The sequence below is a fragment of the Melanotaenia boesemani genome, chromosome 21, assembly GCF_017639745.1.
Source record: "Melanotaenia boesemani isolate fMelBoe1 chromosome 21, fMelBoe1.pri, whole genome shotgun sequence".
Classification (NCBI taxonomy): Eukaryota; Metazoa; Chordata; class Actinopteri; order Atheriniformes; family Melanotaeniidae; genus Melanotaenia; species Melanotaenia boesemani.
The window spans coordinates 11,549,376-11,565,158 of NC_055702.1; the positions used below are offsets into that span (position 1 = coordinate 11,549,376).

Here is a 15,783-nt window from a genome sequence, read left to right on the forward strand (position 1 = left end):
GAGGTTTGAACTTGAGTTACCCCGGTCACACCGAATGGGGTTATGGTAACGTAATCATCTCCACACATCACACCACACCACACTACAGTAACGACCTCAGTCATGCGGGCTACAAGATGACTAAATGTGCTGCCCGGAATAAACAGGGCTGATGTTCAGTAATTTGAGGAGTAATGATGCTGGGAGAAACTACTCAGCATGTGTCCACTACGCTTTCATTCCTCCAGTGGTTTAGATTAGCCTGATTAACATTGATGTTAACACAGTATTTAAATAATGTACCTGTTAATTATAATCCTGTCATATTTTTCTAAAACGTGTCACTCGTAAATAATGGGTATGCTTAAGGTTAAATTTCAATGGAAACAGCTATAATTATAGTATTAAGGAAAATAGATACTGATATGTTGTATGTATAAGCTTAAAATAAAACTAAAACAAGCTGAAATGTACTAATTGCTGTTTTGATAACAAAACACTCTTAGAAGATCCATAATAACCTATAAATAAAATAATTCTGAAAGCAATATAGATTAAGCTCCTGATCTTTTCTTATTTTACAGAAAGATCAGAGTATTCCCTTTTTAACCAATTAAGACATTAGCAAGATCATTACACATCACATATCTTCCCCAAAACAATGTGATATAAAGTGGTCTCAGATCAGCATACTGGTCATACATTCCTCTACCCTGTGCAATCCAGACAGGCTCAAACAACTGCAAACAGGAGGGATATATTTGGATGTGTGCTGCACGGCAGCATCTAGTCATAGAACATGTCATCTAAGGGCATCAAATGAATGGAACATTCATCCATCCATCCATCCATCCATCCATCCATCCATCCATCCATCCATCCATCCATCCATCCATCCATCCATCCAACCAACCAACCATTTTTTGCCACTTATACAGGCAACAGTCTGAGCAGAGATCCCCAAACCCCCCTCTCCTCATCCACCTCAGCTTTTTAAAGGGAACACTGAAAGGCACTGATTGTCACATAACTATACAGAATAAAATTTTATCCCTGATTCAAACCCTTAAAAGCCTTGTTAATATCATGATTTGCTCAAATTATGGCTCTGTGACTTAAATTTTCTGTTGTCCCGACATTTAGCAGCCACAGGCTCCTCTTTGCTGCCAAGCACTAAAAATTAAACTAAGCTTAATTCTTACAGAAAAATAATAGGTTTGTAGAGGTTTTTAATGTAATAGAGAAAAATCAAGAATGGTAAAGGTCAAGTTGAACTTCTTTTTGACTGCTGTGGGGGTAATGATTTGTTTTAACCACATAAAGCCTTGGTGAAAAGGCACAACAAATCTTTGAGTTTTATTTGGGTTTATAATCAGGGCGCCTGACATTATGGAGTGCCTTTTCATAATATCTGTAAGGTCACACTCCCCAGATCTTCTGTCACATTTCAGCAGTTCAGGACCAGATTCTGGAGTGGAGACACATCTAGCACTGTGTAGCTACTTTTGCACAAGTATGAGCTTCATGACAAAAGTCATCTGTCAGTGAAATTAAATCACACTCCTTCGAGGAGCTTAATAAAGTGCAAACTCCAACACAGGTCTTCCATGCATTTATACATATGAGGACTCATTGTGGGTGTGTCCTGACAGCTATTGTAGGTTCATTTTTAAGAAGAAGCTCAAGATATTATAAAGACACATTTACAGTATATTGCCTATTTAAAGGTACCACCAGAGGTCAAAATAAAAAATAATAGAAACAATGGGGTCCAGGTGAAAAGTCTCCATAATAGTAAGGAAATAAGCCTCCTTTATTATTCCTTTCAGCATGGAAAACAGTGGACCATTCTTTAAGAAAGAAAGGAGATAATTCCATCCCAAATTTCCTTGTTTTGCACATCTTTCAAAGTGACACTAGATTTATATTTATCCAGTCATACAAACTGGGATGTATGTGCATAGATATGAGGACAGAAAGGTGAGTGTTTGCAGCTTGTGACAATATCTTTTACATATTTACTGAACATTTGTAATGTTACTGCTACAGACTCCCAACACGGTGTAAGTGTGGTTGGTTTCTCATCGCAATGCAGTGCAGACAACAAAACCTGTTTCAGTGCATTTTTTTTATATAAACTATATATTTTCCACTTCATTATCTTTAATGGTAGTGTCTTTTTTTCCAATAATTTTATTTTATTCATTCAAAATTCATTGACTGATTTTTTTATGCCACTGATTCCAATTCAGGGTTGCAGGGAAGCTGGGGCCTATCCCGGCAATTTGCATGTAAGAAGCAGGTCACCAGTTCATCACAGTCATTCAAAATTCTGCATCAAAAGTTTATTAATAAATACCTAAACAAACATGTTTTTTTTTCATTTAATATTTCCCTAGAAAATAAAACAAACTGGCATTTAAATCTGAATTATGACTAAACATCACCTACCTGTATCAGATACAACATTTACAATAAGTCATTGTGTTTTTTAATAGTATTTTGGAGTTTTTCATTTCATAGAAAATCCTTTTAAAATGTTCTTGAATCATACTGCACCTGGGGATTGCACTTAGTTGGCATCAAATTGAACACCACACAACATAACTAATTCAGAAGATGTGTAGTGTCCGATCAGGCCACCAGAAATTGACCAATCACAAGAGGCAGGGATGTTCCGGAGAGGGACATCCTGCCTAACTTTCCATCAACATGCCAAGGCAAACAGCCCTGTGCTAGACATTTCACAGGAATATTAGAAAGAAATTGTTGGTTGCAAAGATGTACTCGAGGGTGCTTAAGGGGTGAAAAAATGATGAATTTCTTTGTAAGAAAACCTCTTCAGCTGTTCAGCATGGAGGTGGATGGATCATGATTTAGGAGTTGCACACACTGTGTATAGGTGCATCTATCTTGATCTTATTTATTTTATATTTTTACTTGTCCTTGCTGCTATATTGATGGAACACGAAGCACTTTTTTGTTTTGACCTTTCACCTGTCTGGTCAGGTGCTTCTCTGTCAGGTTCAATATATGTGTTTTTTTTTTTTTTTTTTATGAAATGGCAAATGCTAACATTATTTCTGCTAAACAAATCTCACTGGGCTCACTGCAGATGAGAGATAAACCAAACCAGAAAATTAGCAGATGGCTTATTGCTGCTCAGAGCAAGTGGAAATCGTCCAGATGCCGTTTAAAAGTTTAAACTTGCTTCCAAGGTAAATTTGACAACAAAACACAATGAACGACAACAGACAGGAAATTAAAACAACTGGTCATGGAATTAAGAGTGTCATGAAAATATTGTGAATTTTATTTCAGTACAGCACATAGTTATAATTTAATGTGTTCAGACAGAAAGCCTTTTAATCCCCTTCATCGCTGGGAAAATGCTGATTTTGGCGCTCTAGTAGGAGTTGTTTGGATGGCTTGTGATAATGTTGAATTTCCTCATGACAGCATTTCTACTTCTTCTATCCACCAGGGCCCATAGTTTGCAAGTTAAATCTCACAAATGAGCATTTGCACCCGTTTGTATCAGATTTTTTTTAAAAACATCCTTTTATCTATGATTTGCATTTACAGTCATGCTACCAATTGCCTGAATTAAACATATAAAAACAAAAACCATGTTCCACCTGACATTTCAGCTTGGAAACCCCCATGAGTCAGATTTTTTTTCTTTTGTAGTCTATTTGATCCTTTTTGTGTTAACTAATGAGATGTGAAGGAATGGGTGCAAGTCATAAGGCATTAGGTTATATCCTGACTGTTGGGGAGAGATAAATAGGTGCTGCAGTTCGATTTACATAAAATTTACCAAATGATCTGCCAAATATTGAAACACAGAAATATCAGGTTAAAACATGTTTTTAGTCAAGAGGAAAGAAAACAAAAACACAAGAAATAAATACTTGAAAATCGAAGCATTCCACATACCAGAACAGCAGATATACATGAACATCGATGCACCTAAAATTTCAAAATTACAATCCCCTTTTGCAGGACACCAAAGGGATACCAGACCTTGTCAGAAATCACCACGGCAACAGTTCTGATGATCCGAAAGTGACGCAGCTCCATGGTACAAAAATAGACACAGCTCTGCCATGACAGGCACCGACACATCACCTCACTACAACACCTACTACAGAATATCGCCATGCAGGGGTGGCAAGTTATCACCAGAACTGTCACATGACTGGCTGCTGCGTGGACCAATGAAATGTCTGCTACAGTTGTTTTGGGACAATAAAGAGACAGGTTGGATAAAATTTGGGAAGCAAAAGCCACTGAAACAATTAAAAGGAAAAAAAACTTCCACAATCATGTGTAAATGAGCAATATGGACTCTAATGGACCGTAGACATGGTTGTAAATATGTTGACGGCTGGCACACTTTTGGCACTATTATATATATATATATATTTAAAAATAATAATGCTATACCGCATGCTTCTGTTAAGATTAAACAGGAGTTTTAATCTGATGTTAAATGTGGCCCTGTCATGACAAATACTCCATCCGATTATTACACGGGCTAAATATAGCACGTTAATCTTTTTCCAAGTGCTTTGACTTTTCTACACATTTGGTGTGATTTTGCAGAAAGCAACCCCGTTACAAAGCAGAGCACTCTGCATTACCTGCGTCTGTATGGTCATGCTTTAATAAGGTCTGGGTTCCCTCTCTCTTCCGTTATGTGCTATTTAACATTAAAGCCTATCAGTTTTGTTAACAAAATAAAAGACCCAACTCTTAGCCATCCCACATAGTAAGTGCTCTTAAAGTTATTCTTTATATCAGAATTGTTAAAAAACTTGCTGTAAACTGCAATAAAGGCAACAGTCTCCAATTGATATTGAAATGGAAAAGTTGAAATCTCAATCCACATTTAAGTTATCTACTTCTCAAAGTTTCTGACTAATAATCGAGTAATATATGTGTAAAAATGATCGGCTACATGACTGATCTTGCATGAAAAAAATGCTCACCAACATGGCAAAACCAGCAAAGAATGAAGGCGTCTTTTTAAAAAGCATCTACTTCAAAACTGAAACATATTTGCGAGTCCCTGACCAGGATAAACAATACAAATGACAGCAAAGAGCTTAGCAAAGCATGTTTTGGTCTTTTTTTTTTCATCTTGAACAATTTTAGTTACAGCTACGAAAAACACAAAAAAACAAGCTAAATGTGTACAAGGCCCTCATAAAGCTGACGTTTGTTCTCAGAGGATGAGAAATTATATAGCTGTCAAAGGATTGTTAATCTTCTTCCTGTTGATTCTTTCACCTTGAAGCTAACAACAATTCTGCAATCTTAGCCACTACGATGGCTTCCATCGCCAGTACGCTGTATTCGAGACAGGACCACCTCACGGGAGACTCTCTTGCGATCTTTGGCCAGGCCCAAGAAGCACATAAAGTCAATGAAACAGGTTGTAAGGTTCAACTTGCAGCCAAACTCACTGGTTGCATAGTCATAGGGGAACGTGTGGTGATAGTTGTGAAATCCCTCACCTGTAAGGCACAGGAAGCATGTGTAAGTTATCAGTATTTTTTCACTGCATTTAAAACATGTAATAAACCAGCACAAAACAGAATAAATGTATGTACTATTATACTTAAATTATCCAATCTTGATTGTTAAAATCTTGAAACAAAATCCATCAGTCTAAAAATATTTCACAAGTTGTGTGTAAAAATAAATAATCTCTAAATAATTTTGTATTAAAAGAAAACATCATTCCAAAAAACATAATTTCTTCATTTTTGTAAACCAGGAAATGTGTTGTTCAGAATATTGTCATAAGTTTTCATTAAGCCTGTTTAGTTTGTTCTCACAGGCATTGAACATGTTGCCTGCCTGCCTTTCCTGTCTGTAGTCACCTGACCTGCCTCTCCACTTCACTTACCTGGTTCAACATCACTAATCAGCCCCTGCAATATTTATGCTGCAATCGAAGTACTCTGGTAGTCGTATCTCGAAATCACGTCATTTTCAAACCTCAGCTCGTTCGATGCTCAAAGCAGGCCAGAAATATCATGGCTGCCTCCGGGTTAGCTTTGTTGCTATTAACAGCAAATGTTCATCCAGAGTTATTAAAGTGAATAAATAAGTGAGGAGGAGGGGATCAACACAGTGGGAATTAGATATAAAGATGAAATTTGAAATTTAAACATTTTATCCATCGTTTGAAACATAAAATATTCAAAGCAGCTTTAAAAGTTTATGATATTCCACCACATTGACCTGTCATTGGTTACCAAATGTGTTTAAAACAGAGAAACATTTCATAAGATAGGACGTATGAAAGGGGTAACGGGTCCAAATTTGCAAACAGACGCCTCTTAACTGTCTGGCTTGCTATCATTGGATAAAATTAATAATACAAATAAACATCAATTTGCAAAATGTTTGAGGCTATGCCTTCATCTAGGCAAGGATTTATGACAAAAGAGAGGTATTGTTAACCAGGCCATACCTGACTGCAATCAATGCCATAAATATTTGTAACCATGAGCCATTTCTTCAACATCACATAAAAAATAAAACAGTAAGAACACTCTACTGTGAAAACCATGCATGTACCCAATGACATGCAACTAATTAGTTAAGTCGTTGTAATAAGAATGCATGACTTGAGCTAAATTCTAAAACGTAAATTAACCTTTAAGTTAGAGAATGTGCAGGAGTCTGTTTGCAACTTTAGATCTGCCAAATTGATTCAAGCATTATAGATGCTCCTCAGCCTTTAAACCACACTTAAACCACACTTAAATATAGGCCACATATGCACACGTCACCTCAGAGCTCTAATGTGGACGACACGACATCAAATTTAAAAAATTAAACTAAAGAACGTGAGTCTCTGTGGTCTATTTCATCCGATTTCAATGATCATAAACTGACTCCTGTTTTCTGCCATAAGACTGTTTGAATTCTGCCGTAGCTGTAATGTCTGATTATGCGTTTTTCATACCTATAGCGCTGAAAGTGACAAACTTGTTCTCCCTGGGGTTGATGTTCTTGTCGTATGGCCTGTTTCCCCACATGTGAGCCGCACTGTTGACCAGCCATGACGCGTTCAGAACCACAGTGTACCTCAGCAGAGCCGGGATGAAATATGCCACCACCAGAGATTCTCCCCACAGGTACCAAGGCACAAACGTCGGAATAAAGAAGCACATGAGCAGAACAGACAGCTTGTAATGCCTGTTGAGAAGACAGAAAGGAACAGGAGCAGGGAGAGTGAAGCTCAGAAGTGCTCAGAGAGCCAATACTCAGTACAAGGGGAAAAAAAATCAAATACATTAGATAAGGAATGTGCATGCATGAATTCCTTCTCATGGTACACTTTTAATTGAAGCTCTAAGTTGGTCTAAACATGCACAAATGAACCTGTCAAACCAGAATAACTCATTTAAGTTGCACTGAAGACAGATCTACAGCAGAAGTAGGTCAGGTGTAGTATCTTTTCTTTGACCTTTCCCTGTAGTTCTGCTTTAACTCTCCACACTAACTCCCAGGATGCTTTTCACTAAGACTCATCAAAAGAAGGCTGATATTTAGCTGTAAGCTACAGTGTAAAATCAATCAGTGACTCACGCTACCTACCTCCTTTGAAACATTACAACTTTGTCGGCCAGCAGATCACTGAGCTCCAGCTTCTGTCCTTTCTCGATGACGTCAGGGTGTTTACGCACCAGCAGCCAACCAATGTGAGCAAAGAAGAAGCCTCGGGTGGCGTTGTGAGGGTCGGCATCTGTCTCAGAGTATTTGTGGTGAACCCTGTGGTCTCGAGCCCATTCAAAGATATCATTCTGTAGTTTGAAATTAAGAGTTATTAGAGATGCTGCTAACACAGCATTGTACTTCTATAATAAGATCAGCTCCATCTCTTCAGTGTGTCTCTGTAATCTGTCAGTTTTACAGACCTGAAATGCCATGGAGTTAGCAAAAGCGAGAAAGATCTTCAAAGGTAACGAAGCCTTGTAGGTTCTGTGACTCCACAGACGATGAACGCCCGCGGTGATTCCTAGAGCACTTATCAAAAAACAAAATACGGCTGTGGAGGGAAAGAAATGAACTAATTAGCCTTCTATATATTCACTCTTGTCTTAAGCACTTTAATGTATTGATGCTGAAATATCCAATGGATTTTTTGCAAACTATTTTACAAGGCAGTCATAATATTTATGAAAGTAGACAGAGACAAAGCAGATTACTAAAACATTCCTGAAAGAATATTCCCGTAGCTCGACTTGTGCTGCTTCTTCTCCAACGCTTTTGCCTACATCATAGTGGTTGGGTGATGAATAGGTGAAATAACTGTAATCAAACTGCAAAGCATGTTGTGTGGACCTGCAACACTTACTGTGTGATGTAGTCATATCTGATAATGACTGCATGGAGAAGACCTTTCAATCATTGTATTTTGAAAAAAAATGACTAGCTATGAATCTATTAAACAGTGAGGTCAATCATGGGAGATGAACGTTTAAAAAGTGTAATTTCCAGACATATATGTATATCATCATATCATATGTAATCCCTCAGAGGGAACTGGGAGGATCATGCACAGATCTTCTTGTTCAGCAGTTGTGAAAAATGGCTCAGGCTGCTGACATATCAACTGCATATTAGAAAAAAAAGGATTCCTATTAAATGTTAATCCCTGTGTAGAAATGCTCTAACAGGTAGTTCTTTTTAACTTACACCAAAGCAAGGTCAGAGGAGATGCTGAAGGGATGAGGAAGATGCCATACAGGGCTGCTATATGCAACAGACTCATCAATATGACATTTCTCCATACGATGATCATAGGAGGTTTGGGCCCCTCTTTATCCTTGTATGTGTGATCAAACGCGTCTTCTCTGGGTGCCTCTGAAAGAACGGTCCCGTTGCTTGACTTGTGCTGCTTCTTCTCCAACGCCTCCGCCTCCGTCATCGTGGCTGCAGTTGGGTGATGCTCTGAGCGGAAAGATGAGAAAAATCGATCACCTCTGTGTATTCTTGTTATGATCTAGCACCTCATACGCTGGGGGCGAAAAAAAAGAACTCGCGCGGTGATTATGATAATTATTTTTTCAGCTAGCTATCCCGTTGAGCTGCTAGTTGGAAGAGGGTGGTAATATAACAACGGTGCTCACTTAAAGCTGATATGCGACACCCGCTGCGTTGCGTAACACTGATGTAAGAAAAGTAAACGGTGACTAAAAAACTCACCCAAGACTAGCAGACGAGTAAAAAAAAAAATCGTAGTGCTAAAAGGACCCAATGTCGGGCTGCCTGACCTAAAATTACAGTAACCCACAAAAAGAGAGCGAAAGTCAGCTCTGTCTGCAGCGTACGCATCAATGAGAAATTGAGCTGGAGATGTATTTAACCAATCAGCGCTCGGATGTCGCCTCACACTTGGGCTGTGATTGGCTGTCTGTTTATCTGCTGTTCACCTTTTATTCATTCTATTCCCACCCAGATGCATATTTACCTCCCCTGGACAGCAGCTGCCGTTGTTTTGCCGCCGTTGTCTAGACTTGCATTGACTTAATCGCAATCACAGTTCTACGCGGCTGAAGCAGAGCAATGAGATGGAAACGCTGAAAATGGAGCCAACGAGCCCCGTGTACTGTACACCAAATGAGCTGCAGTACCTCCTACCCATCTACGCGGAAAACGCTTATATTTTCTCACGTCATTCACATAAAAAAGGAAGGGGGTGGCTAAGACGTTCTGTATAAGGAGATGTATACGGAAAAAACCCAAGCAATGGGGTGAACTCCAGAAATCTACTCCACACTCCAATACTTCCATTTTAATTGATTTTAACCGATATAATGTAAGTAGCTCCTTAAGAGGACATGGAAATAAACACTGTGACAGTGTTAAACTAAGAACTGAAAGATATCCGGACTTTAAACCACTTTGGAGGTTTTTACCCTTACAGCCTGACCTGTATATGAAAGCCAGCTATTTGTCTCCATCTAGTGGATTTGTAAAACAGCACAAGGGATGCAACTGTCATTCCTTGCAAACGAGACTAATTTATTTCTAAAAAGAAGATGCAAAGTCTCAAGTCACTAGCAGCAAAACCTGACTACCATGCCAGTAAACTGATATCAACCCAACTGTGTGCAGCATCTGTATGACGTCATCGGGAAGCGCCTGTATTTACTTCCAGTCCAGTTAGCCGCTGCTGCAATGGAAGTAAACAGGGATGAAGCGGAGCGCTGCATTGATATTGCAACTGCGGCATTACACAGCCACCATCCGGAGAAGGCACTAAGGTTCCTGGAAAAGGCACAGAGACTCTACCCGACAGAAAAAGCAGAGGGTAAGTTAAAATGGCCGTGTTGAGGGTGAAGGGACACCGCAGCTGCAGCATCATCACCTGCAGCATCACCTGCATCCCGGAGGAACTGCGCATGTAGCCCGGGCCTTTGGTAGCATGCCCGCTAACTGGCTCAGTTACTCGTTATATTGTATTCTCTATATTTTTGGGGACAATGAACATAACACTTAATGACATTTTTGTTGTTGTTGGAGTGATCATTTTTATATATAGAAAGCTAAATCTGGAAAGTCGGTCAGGGCTGAGGGGGAGTGGGAGTCCCAGTTCACCAAGATCCCTAAATAATATCTTATCTCTACACAAACATGTTTTCACTACGTCTCCTAGTTTGGGACCAAATACTCACAGAAAATGTGTTATTTTAATAAACACACAAATAATATAATGATAGTATAGTAATAAAAAGAATAATAATGCAAGCCTCTTATAGAAAAATGTGTATGTGCCATGTACACATTTGCACACCCACTTCTTCATTACATATGGCAAGTATTATCATATGAGATTTATTCTGCAGAAATTTATACACTTTCATATTTTGGACTGCACCATTTCAGGAAGAAATCTTAGTAGTAAAGATTTCTTGGATAAATGTTCATTATGCATGAGCAAGTTGTGTCTCATATATAATTTATTGTAAACAAAACAACAACTAATGGAGTCAGATGACTTGTAATATGTAAGTGCATGAGCGTGCAATTGCATTATAGTTGCACAATGAAAATATGCATTTTCATTGTAAAATATGCATTTTCATTGTAATTTATTTTTTAATCCGTCATGGATACTTGGTTTTTAACTTGGATTGTTTTTAGAAGACATAAACAAAATATAACCTTTCTTTATAAGATATAATTTTTAATTCTTAAAAAAAATATGGGTTTGTCTTTTTAAACTTGACTGAATGCTGCCATGAATATGGTAAGAAGTGCATTGATTTGTTGAGTTTTTGATTTGCATACTTTGGGCTTGAATAGGATTTTCAAGTAAAACCCCAATTTCAAACAAGTTGGGATGCAGTATAAAATATAAAAACAGAATGCAGTGATTTGCAAATCTGATAAACTCAGATTTTATACCTCATAGAACATAAACAACATATCAGCTGTTGAAACTCGTACATTTATCTTTTCATGGAAGATATTGACCCATATTAGCTCAACACATAAAAAGTTGGAACAGTAGGAGTAAATGGCTGGAAAAGTGATTGGCACAAATCAAAAACATCTGGAGGAGCATTTGATAACAAAGTAACTTGCAACACGTCAGTAACACGATTTTGTATAAAAAGATTATTTTGGTGAAAGCAGGTGCTTTCAGATGTTCACCAATCAGCTGCAAACTTAACTAATTAATTTCAGAAAAACGTTCCTCAACATAAAATTGCAAAGACTTGAAAGATCCCACTACAGCATATTCTTCAGGCCCTCAGGTGGTGCTGCATTAAAATCATCTAGACAGCCATCAAGACAACTAGATATTTCCTTAGGACTTTTACAGCTCCTGTGTTTCTAGCTGCTTTAATAATCTAATAACCTTCCCAAAAAAATAATTCTGTGAGTTTGTGGCTTCTTTACAACTTTTACTGGTTTCAAGGATTGTGTGATTTACAGTTATTTCCACTAACCGTATTGAGATTTTCTCACTGCTCTTGAATGTATTTTAACAATGTCACTGCATGTCTTCCAGCGCTGCTGGATCTAATAGCAAAGAATGGATTCACACCCAGGCAAGGTGCCCACTCAGACTTCAGCGGGGTCTCTGGGCCTCGACAGCGGGAGAGTACTGGTGAGGATGCCAGACCTGATGAAAAGCCGTCAGACACTTCAAAACCCTTCACCTCAGAACAGCTAGACGCTGTGAGAAGGTACAGGTTGAGTAAATGTGTTGTCCACGTTTTCAGCCTTTGTATGGTATCTAAAATGTCTAATCTTATGTCTTGTACCAGCATAAAACAATGTAAAGACTTCTATGAAATCCTCGGAGTCCAGAAAGACGCCTCCGAAGATGAGCTGAAGCGATCATACAGAAAACTCGCTCTGAGATTTCATCCTGACAAAAATCGTGCTCCTGGAGCAACAGAGGCATTTAAAGGTAATCCCACTCCAAACGTTAAGTTAAAGTTAAATCAAACAAGAGAGAATGCAATTTTTCTTACAGAAAGTCTCACCATTAAACCTTTTGATGATTCCTAAAACCAAGATTCATAAATAGAGTGTGAGTTCATAATTTTAATTTTTTTACAGCTATTGGAAATGCCTACGCTGTTCTGAGTAACGCCAACAAAAGACAGCACTATGACCAATGTGGCGATAAGAGAAAACACCCATCAAGCACTTGCTCAGACAATGGAAACTTTGAGCCAGACATTTCACCTGAAGACCTCTTTAACATGTTCTTTGGAGGAGGTTATCCATCAAGTCAGTGTCTCTGTTTTTGTGTTTGCATAGTCTGCATGCGAGATAGTATTTTCATCTCTAATTTGACTGTTTTCATGTGTTATGATGTAGGCAATGCTCATGTATATGCAAATGGTCGGATGCGTAACCAAAGGCGTGAGAGAAGAGAACGTCAGCAGGATGTAAGTGTGATTATTCTGCTCTGATGCTACAGTTCATTTGCTGTTAATGTAGTTTGCAATGTTAACCAGCAGATGGCAGTATTTAGTCATTCTCACCAGCTGAGCTGGTTGTTTTTTCCAGAAGACTTAATTTCTGTTTCATGTGTGTGTTTGTGATGTGTTCTTTTGCAGGGAGGTCTAGCACTCTTTGCGCAAGTCATACCCATCCTCATCCTGGTTATTGTGTCAGCTGTTAGTCAGATAATGGTCAATAACCCCTCCTACAGCCTCAGCTTCAGGCCGTAAGTGTGATCCCTGTTCTCGGTGCCTGTCCAGGATGAATGTTAGATAACAGTACCAACCATTGTTCTCTTTAACTGCAAGGGACTTAGAGAAGAGATTATATTAACATTACATAAAACTCAGCAAGCCAGGGTTATTTCATGTGTCTTTATTTTGATTTTTACATAAACCACAGGGCAAATAAGCGTGGCTTGGGCTTAAAATAATTTAAAGATTACCAATGCTCATGTAAATCTGATGTTTCCTCAGTTCATTTGAAATAATCTCAAACCTTTTGTTTTTGTGTTTCAGAGACACTCATGTAGTTTCTGGCCCTGTATGTGAGCCATTATCAGCCTTCAATCATGCTAACAGCGACAGACGGTGCCAGATCTGTTATCCTTGTGCTGTGCTCTGTCATATAATGATTCTCCCACACATTGTCATATCTTCTTGCAGGTCAGCAGGTTACACACAGAAGAGGCTGACTGAAAACCTGAAGGTGCCATATTATGTAGGGGAGCAGTTTTCCAAAGAGTTTACTGGTATGAATCTGAAAAATCTGGAGCGTTCAGTGGAAGATGATTATATTTCAAACCTTCGCAACAACTGCTGGAAGGAGAAACAACAAAGTATGTGCTATGCTTATAATATTTCTCAATATATTCACAATTTTCCTCTTTTTCATTTGTATTTCATTTATTGTTTGTGTGGTCTGTTACAGAGGAGGGCATGTTATACAGAGCTCGCTACTTTGGAGACACTGAGCTGTACCAGAGAGCACAGAGGGCTCGAACACCAAGCTGTGCAAAGCTGTCTGATATCACAGCATCGTTACAGTAAAAGCAGGTACTGCAGAGCACATTTTGTAGTGACAACTTTATTGTTTTATTGCATTTCACAAAGCCAAGTCAAGTGTTTATCTTGCTCGTTCTCCCCCAGGCTTCCAGAATCCCCATAAAAGACGACTGGCTGTAAATACTTAAGCTTTAACAATTTGAAGGCTGAAGACGACTCAAGTAACACATACAAATCATAAATCCTCACCACAGGCTGGTTGATGAAACTCTGTGGCATTTTTGTTGTGAAACTAACAGAAAAATGTTTCTAAAAATTGTTATGAAATGAAGAAGCCATGTAACATCCTGTTAACCTTAGTTCTGACTTGGAGCCATGAAGCTGACAATGATTGCTTCACCTTTTTGTTTGTGATAACCCAAGATTTAGCTAAAATCCTGTATAGTTTAGCTATAAATAGTCATATGGATGTTACTTATGTAGCCGTTTCAGAACATTGAACGCTTCCTCCTTTTTTTGTGCAAATTAGCAGAGAAAACATCCCCACTGACTCTAAATGCACTTTCTAACTATGCAGGGATATTATGAACCTCTTATGAATATGTTCACTTACTTCTAGGCTTTGTTAGACACTTAACACCTATTTGTCTTTTTTTGGTTGTGTATGTGTGAGAAGAAATAGGAAACCTTGTCACTTTGCATTGTTTATTTGTATGAAGCAGAGTCTTGCAGCGTAACCTCACTTCACACTAGATACCAAGAGGGTGTGAGGTGTGCCTACCCACCAAGTGGGACAATAGTTTTAGTTTTAGTGTAATGTCACTGTTACATCTTATTTGTCTAAGTTGATAGTATGCTATTTTATTCTTTATAATTTTTGAGTAACTGGATTTTAAGAAGAGAACAGTAGAGACTTTGCTCACTTTTTCCACCATGTTTTTACTCCCTGTTGAAAATAAATGTGGATGCTTCAACTTGTTGAATGTGACTCATTGCTGTGAACAGAACGAACTCAGAGGCGAAGACAAAAGCCCAGTCAGCACATTTGGCACAAAATGCGCCGGCAGGCCGGCTGAGGCTGGGTCCTGAACACATGGCAGTGTGCACGTTCACATTTTGAAAAGAGACGTGCGGCATGTGCAGTGGAGAAAGCACTGCGTCACATACCTTCGCTATAAATATGCTCAGCTGTTTTGGCAGATGTTGCAACTCTGCTCGCCGACTTTAAATTCGGGACCGTTTTCTTTTCATTTTTCATTTTGGAAAATCTCATATTTTTTTCACCATCGTGTCCAAGTAGTGAAACACAGTCAGATGACAAATTAAAAAATGAAAAACCTGACACATTGACTATGTTATGTGTGATACTTTTCTGGTACAGTTTAGATCCAGTTGCACCATTAGAGGAAAACATCTCTGTAAATTAATAATTCTGAGTGACCCACTGATAGGAATAGTCTTTTCCAGGATTGGCAGGGCTCCCATTAGAATAGGGTCACTGAAGAGTATCATGACTCTAAAAATTATATGACTCATATCCTATGGCGTTCACAGTCTCCAGATGTTAACCTAATGAAACAGCTAAATGTGTGACATTTTGAATTTACACGTAGGCCTGACACAGATATTATGTAACTGCTTTTAAATGATTATTTGAGCAAAATTATTTGCTTAATCATGGGAATTGTTTCCCTTCTATAAAAAACAAGTAGATTAAACTGGCAGAAATGAGAATTTTCTTTAATTTTTTTCTTGTTTGAGGTTTTAGTTGCATCGTTGCGTTCCCTTCTTAAACATCTACAAGCAC

General features: G+C 38.4%; 2 protein-coding genes across 3 annotated transcripts; one reads left to right on the forward strand and one right to left on the reverse strand.

Moving 5' to 3' along the window:
* Nucleotides 1–3,262: 3,262 nt before the first annotated feature.
* scd (stearoyl-CoA desaturase (delta-9-desaturase)) lies at nt 3,263–9,608 on the reverse strand. 2 transcript variants are annotated; one of them, XM_041973573.1, is made up of 6 exons: nt 9,476–9,608; nt 8,701–8,955; nt 7,920–8,050; nt 7,600–7,805; nt 6,965–7,197; nt 3,263–5,501 (listed from the first exon to the last, which is right to left on the reverse strand). In XM_041973573.1, exons 2-6 carry the CDS (start codon nt 8,930–8,932, stop codon nt 5,302–5,304), a joined length of 1,002 nt encoding a protein of 333 aa, XP_041829507.1. In that variant the 5' UTR covers nt 8,933–8,955; nt 9,476–9,608; the 3' UTR covers nt 3,263–5,301. The 2 variants fall into 2 exon arrangements, with proteins under 2 accessions (XP_041829507.1, XP_041829506.1); XM_041973572.1 differs by lacking the exon at nt 9,476–9,608 and adding an exon at nt 9,211–9,345.
* Nucleotides 9,609–9,635: 27 nt separating this feature from the next.
* dnajb12b (DnaJ heat shock protein family (Hsp40) member B12b) lies at nt 9,636–14,950 on the forward strand. Its single transcript, XM_041973571.1, has 9 exons — nt 9,636–10,318; nt 12,026–12,203; nt 12,285–12,430; nt 12,583–12,756; nt 12,847–12,917; nt 13,089–13,198; nt 13,638–13,810; nt 13,903–14,027; nt 14,121–14,950. The coding sequence occupies exons 1-8, from the start codon at nt 10,186–10,188 to the stop codon at nt 14,019–14,021; spliced, it is 1,104 nt and encodes a 367-aa protein (XP_041829505.1). The 5' UTR covers nt 9,636–10,185; the 3' UTR covers nt 14,022–14,027; nt 14,121–14,950.
* Nucleotides 14,951–15,783: the final 833 nt, after the last annotated feature.

What these genes read in the sequence shown, in the direction of transcription:
- scd (XM_041973573.1), bottom strand. Translation starts at nt 8,932, where the DNA reads ATGACGGAGGCGGAGGCGTTGGAGAAGAAGCAGCACAAGTCAAGCAAC. An exon ending in GTTGTAATGTTTCAAAGGAG is followed by an intron (nt 7,198 to 7,599) that starts GTAGGTAGCGTG and finishes TCTTCTCAACAG; the next exon opens with GCATTACAAGCTGTCTGTTC. An exon ending in TGTCACTTTCAGCGCTATAG is followed by an intron (nt 5,502 to 6,964) that starts GTATGAAAAACG and finishes TGTGCCTTACAG; the next exon opens with GTGAGGGATTTCACAACTAT.
- dnajb12b (XM_041973571.1), top strand. Translation starts at nt 10,186, where the DNA reads ATGGAAGTAAACAGGGATGAAGCGGAGCGCTGCATTGATATTGCAACT. An exon ending in GAAGAGAACGTCAGCAGGAT is followed by an intron (nt 12,918 to 13,088) that starts GTAAGTGTGATT and finishes GTTCTTTTGCAG; the next exon opens with GGAGGTCTAGCACTCTTTGC. An exon ending in TACAGCCTCAGCTTCAGGCC is followed by an intron (nt 13,199 to 13,637) that starts GTAAGTGTGATC and finishes ATCTTCTTGCAG; the next exon opens with GTCAGCAGGTTACACACAGA.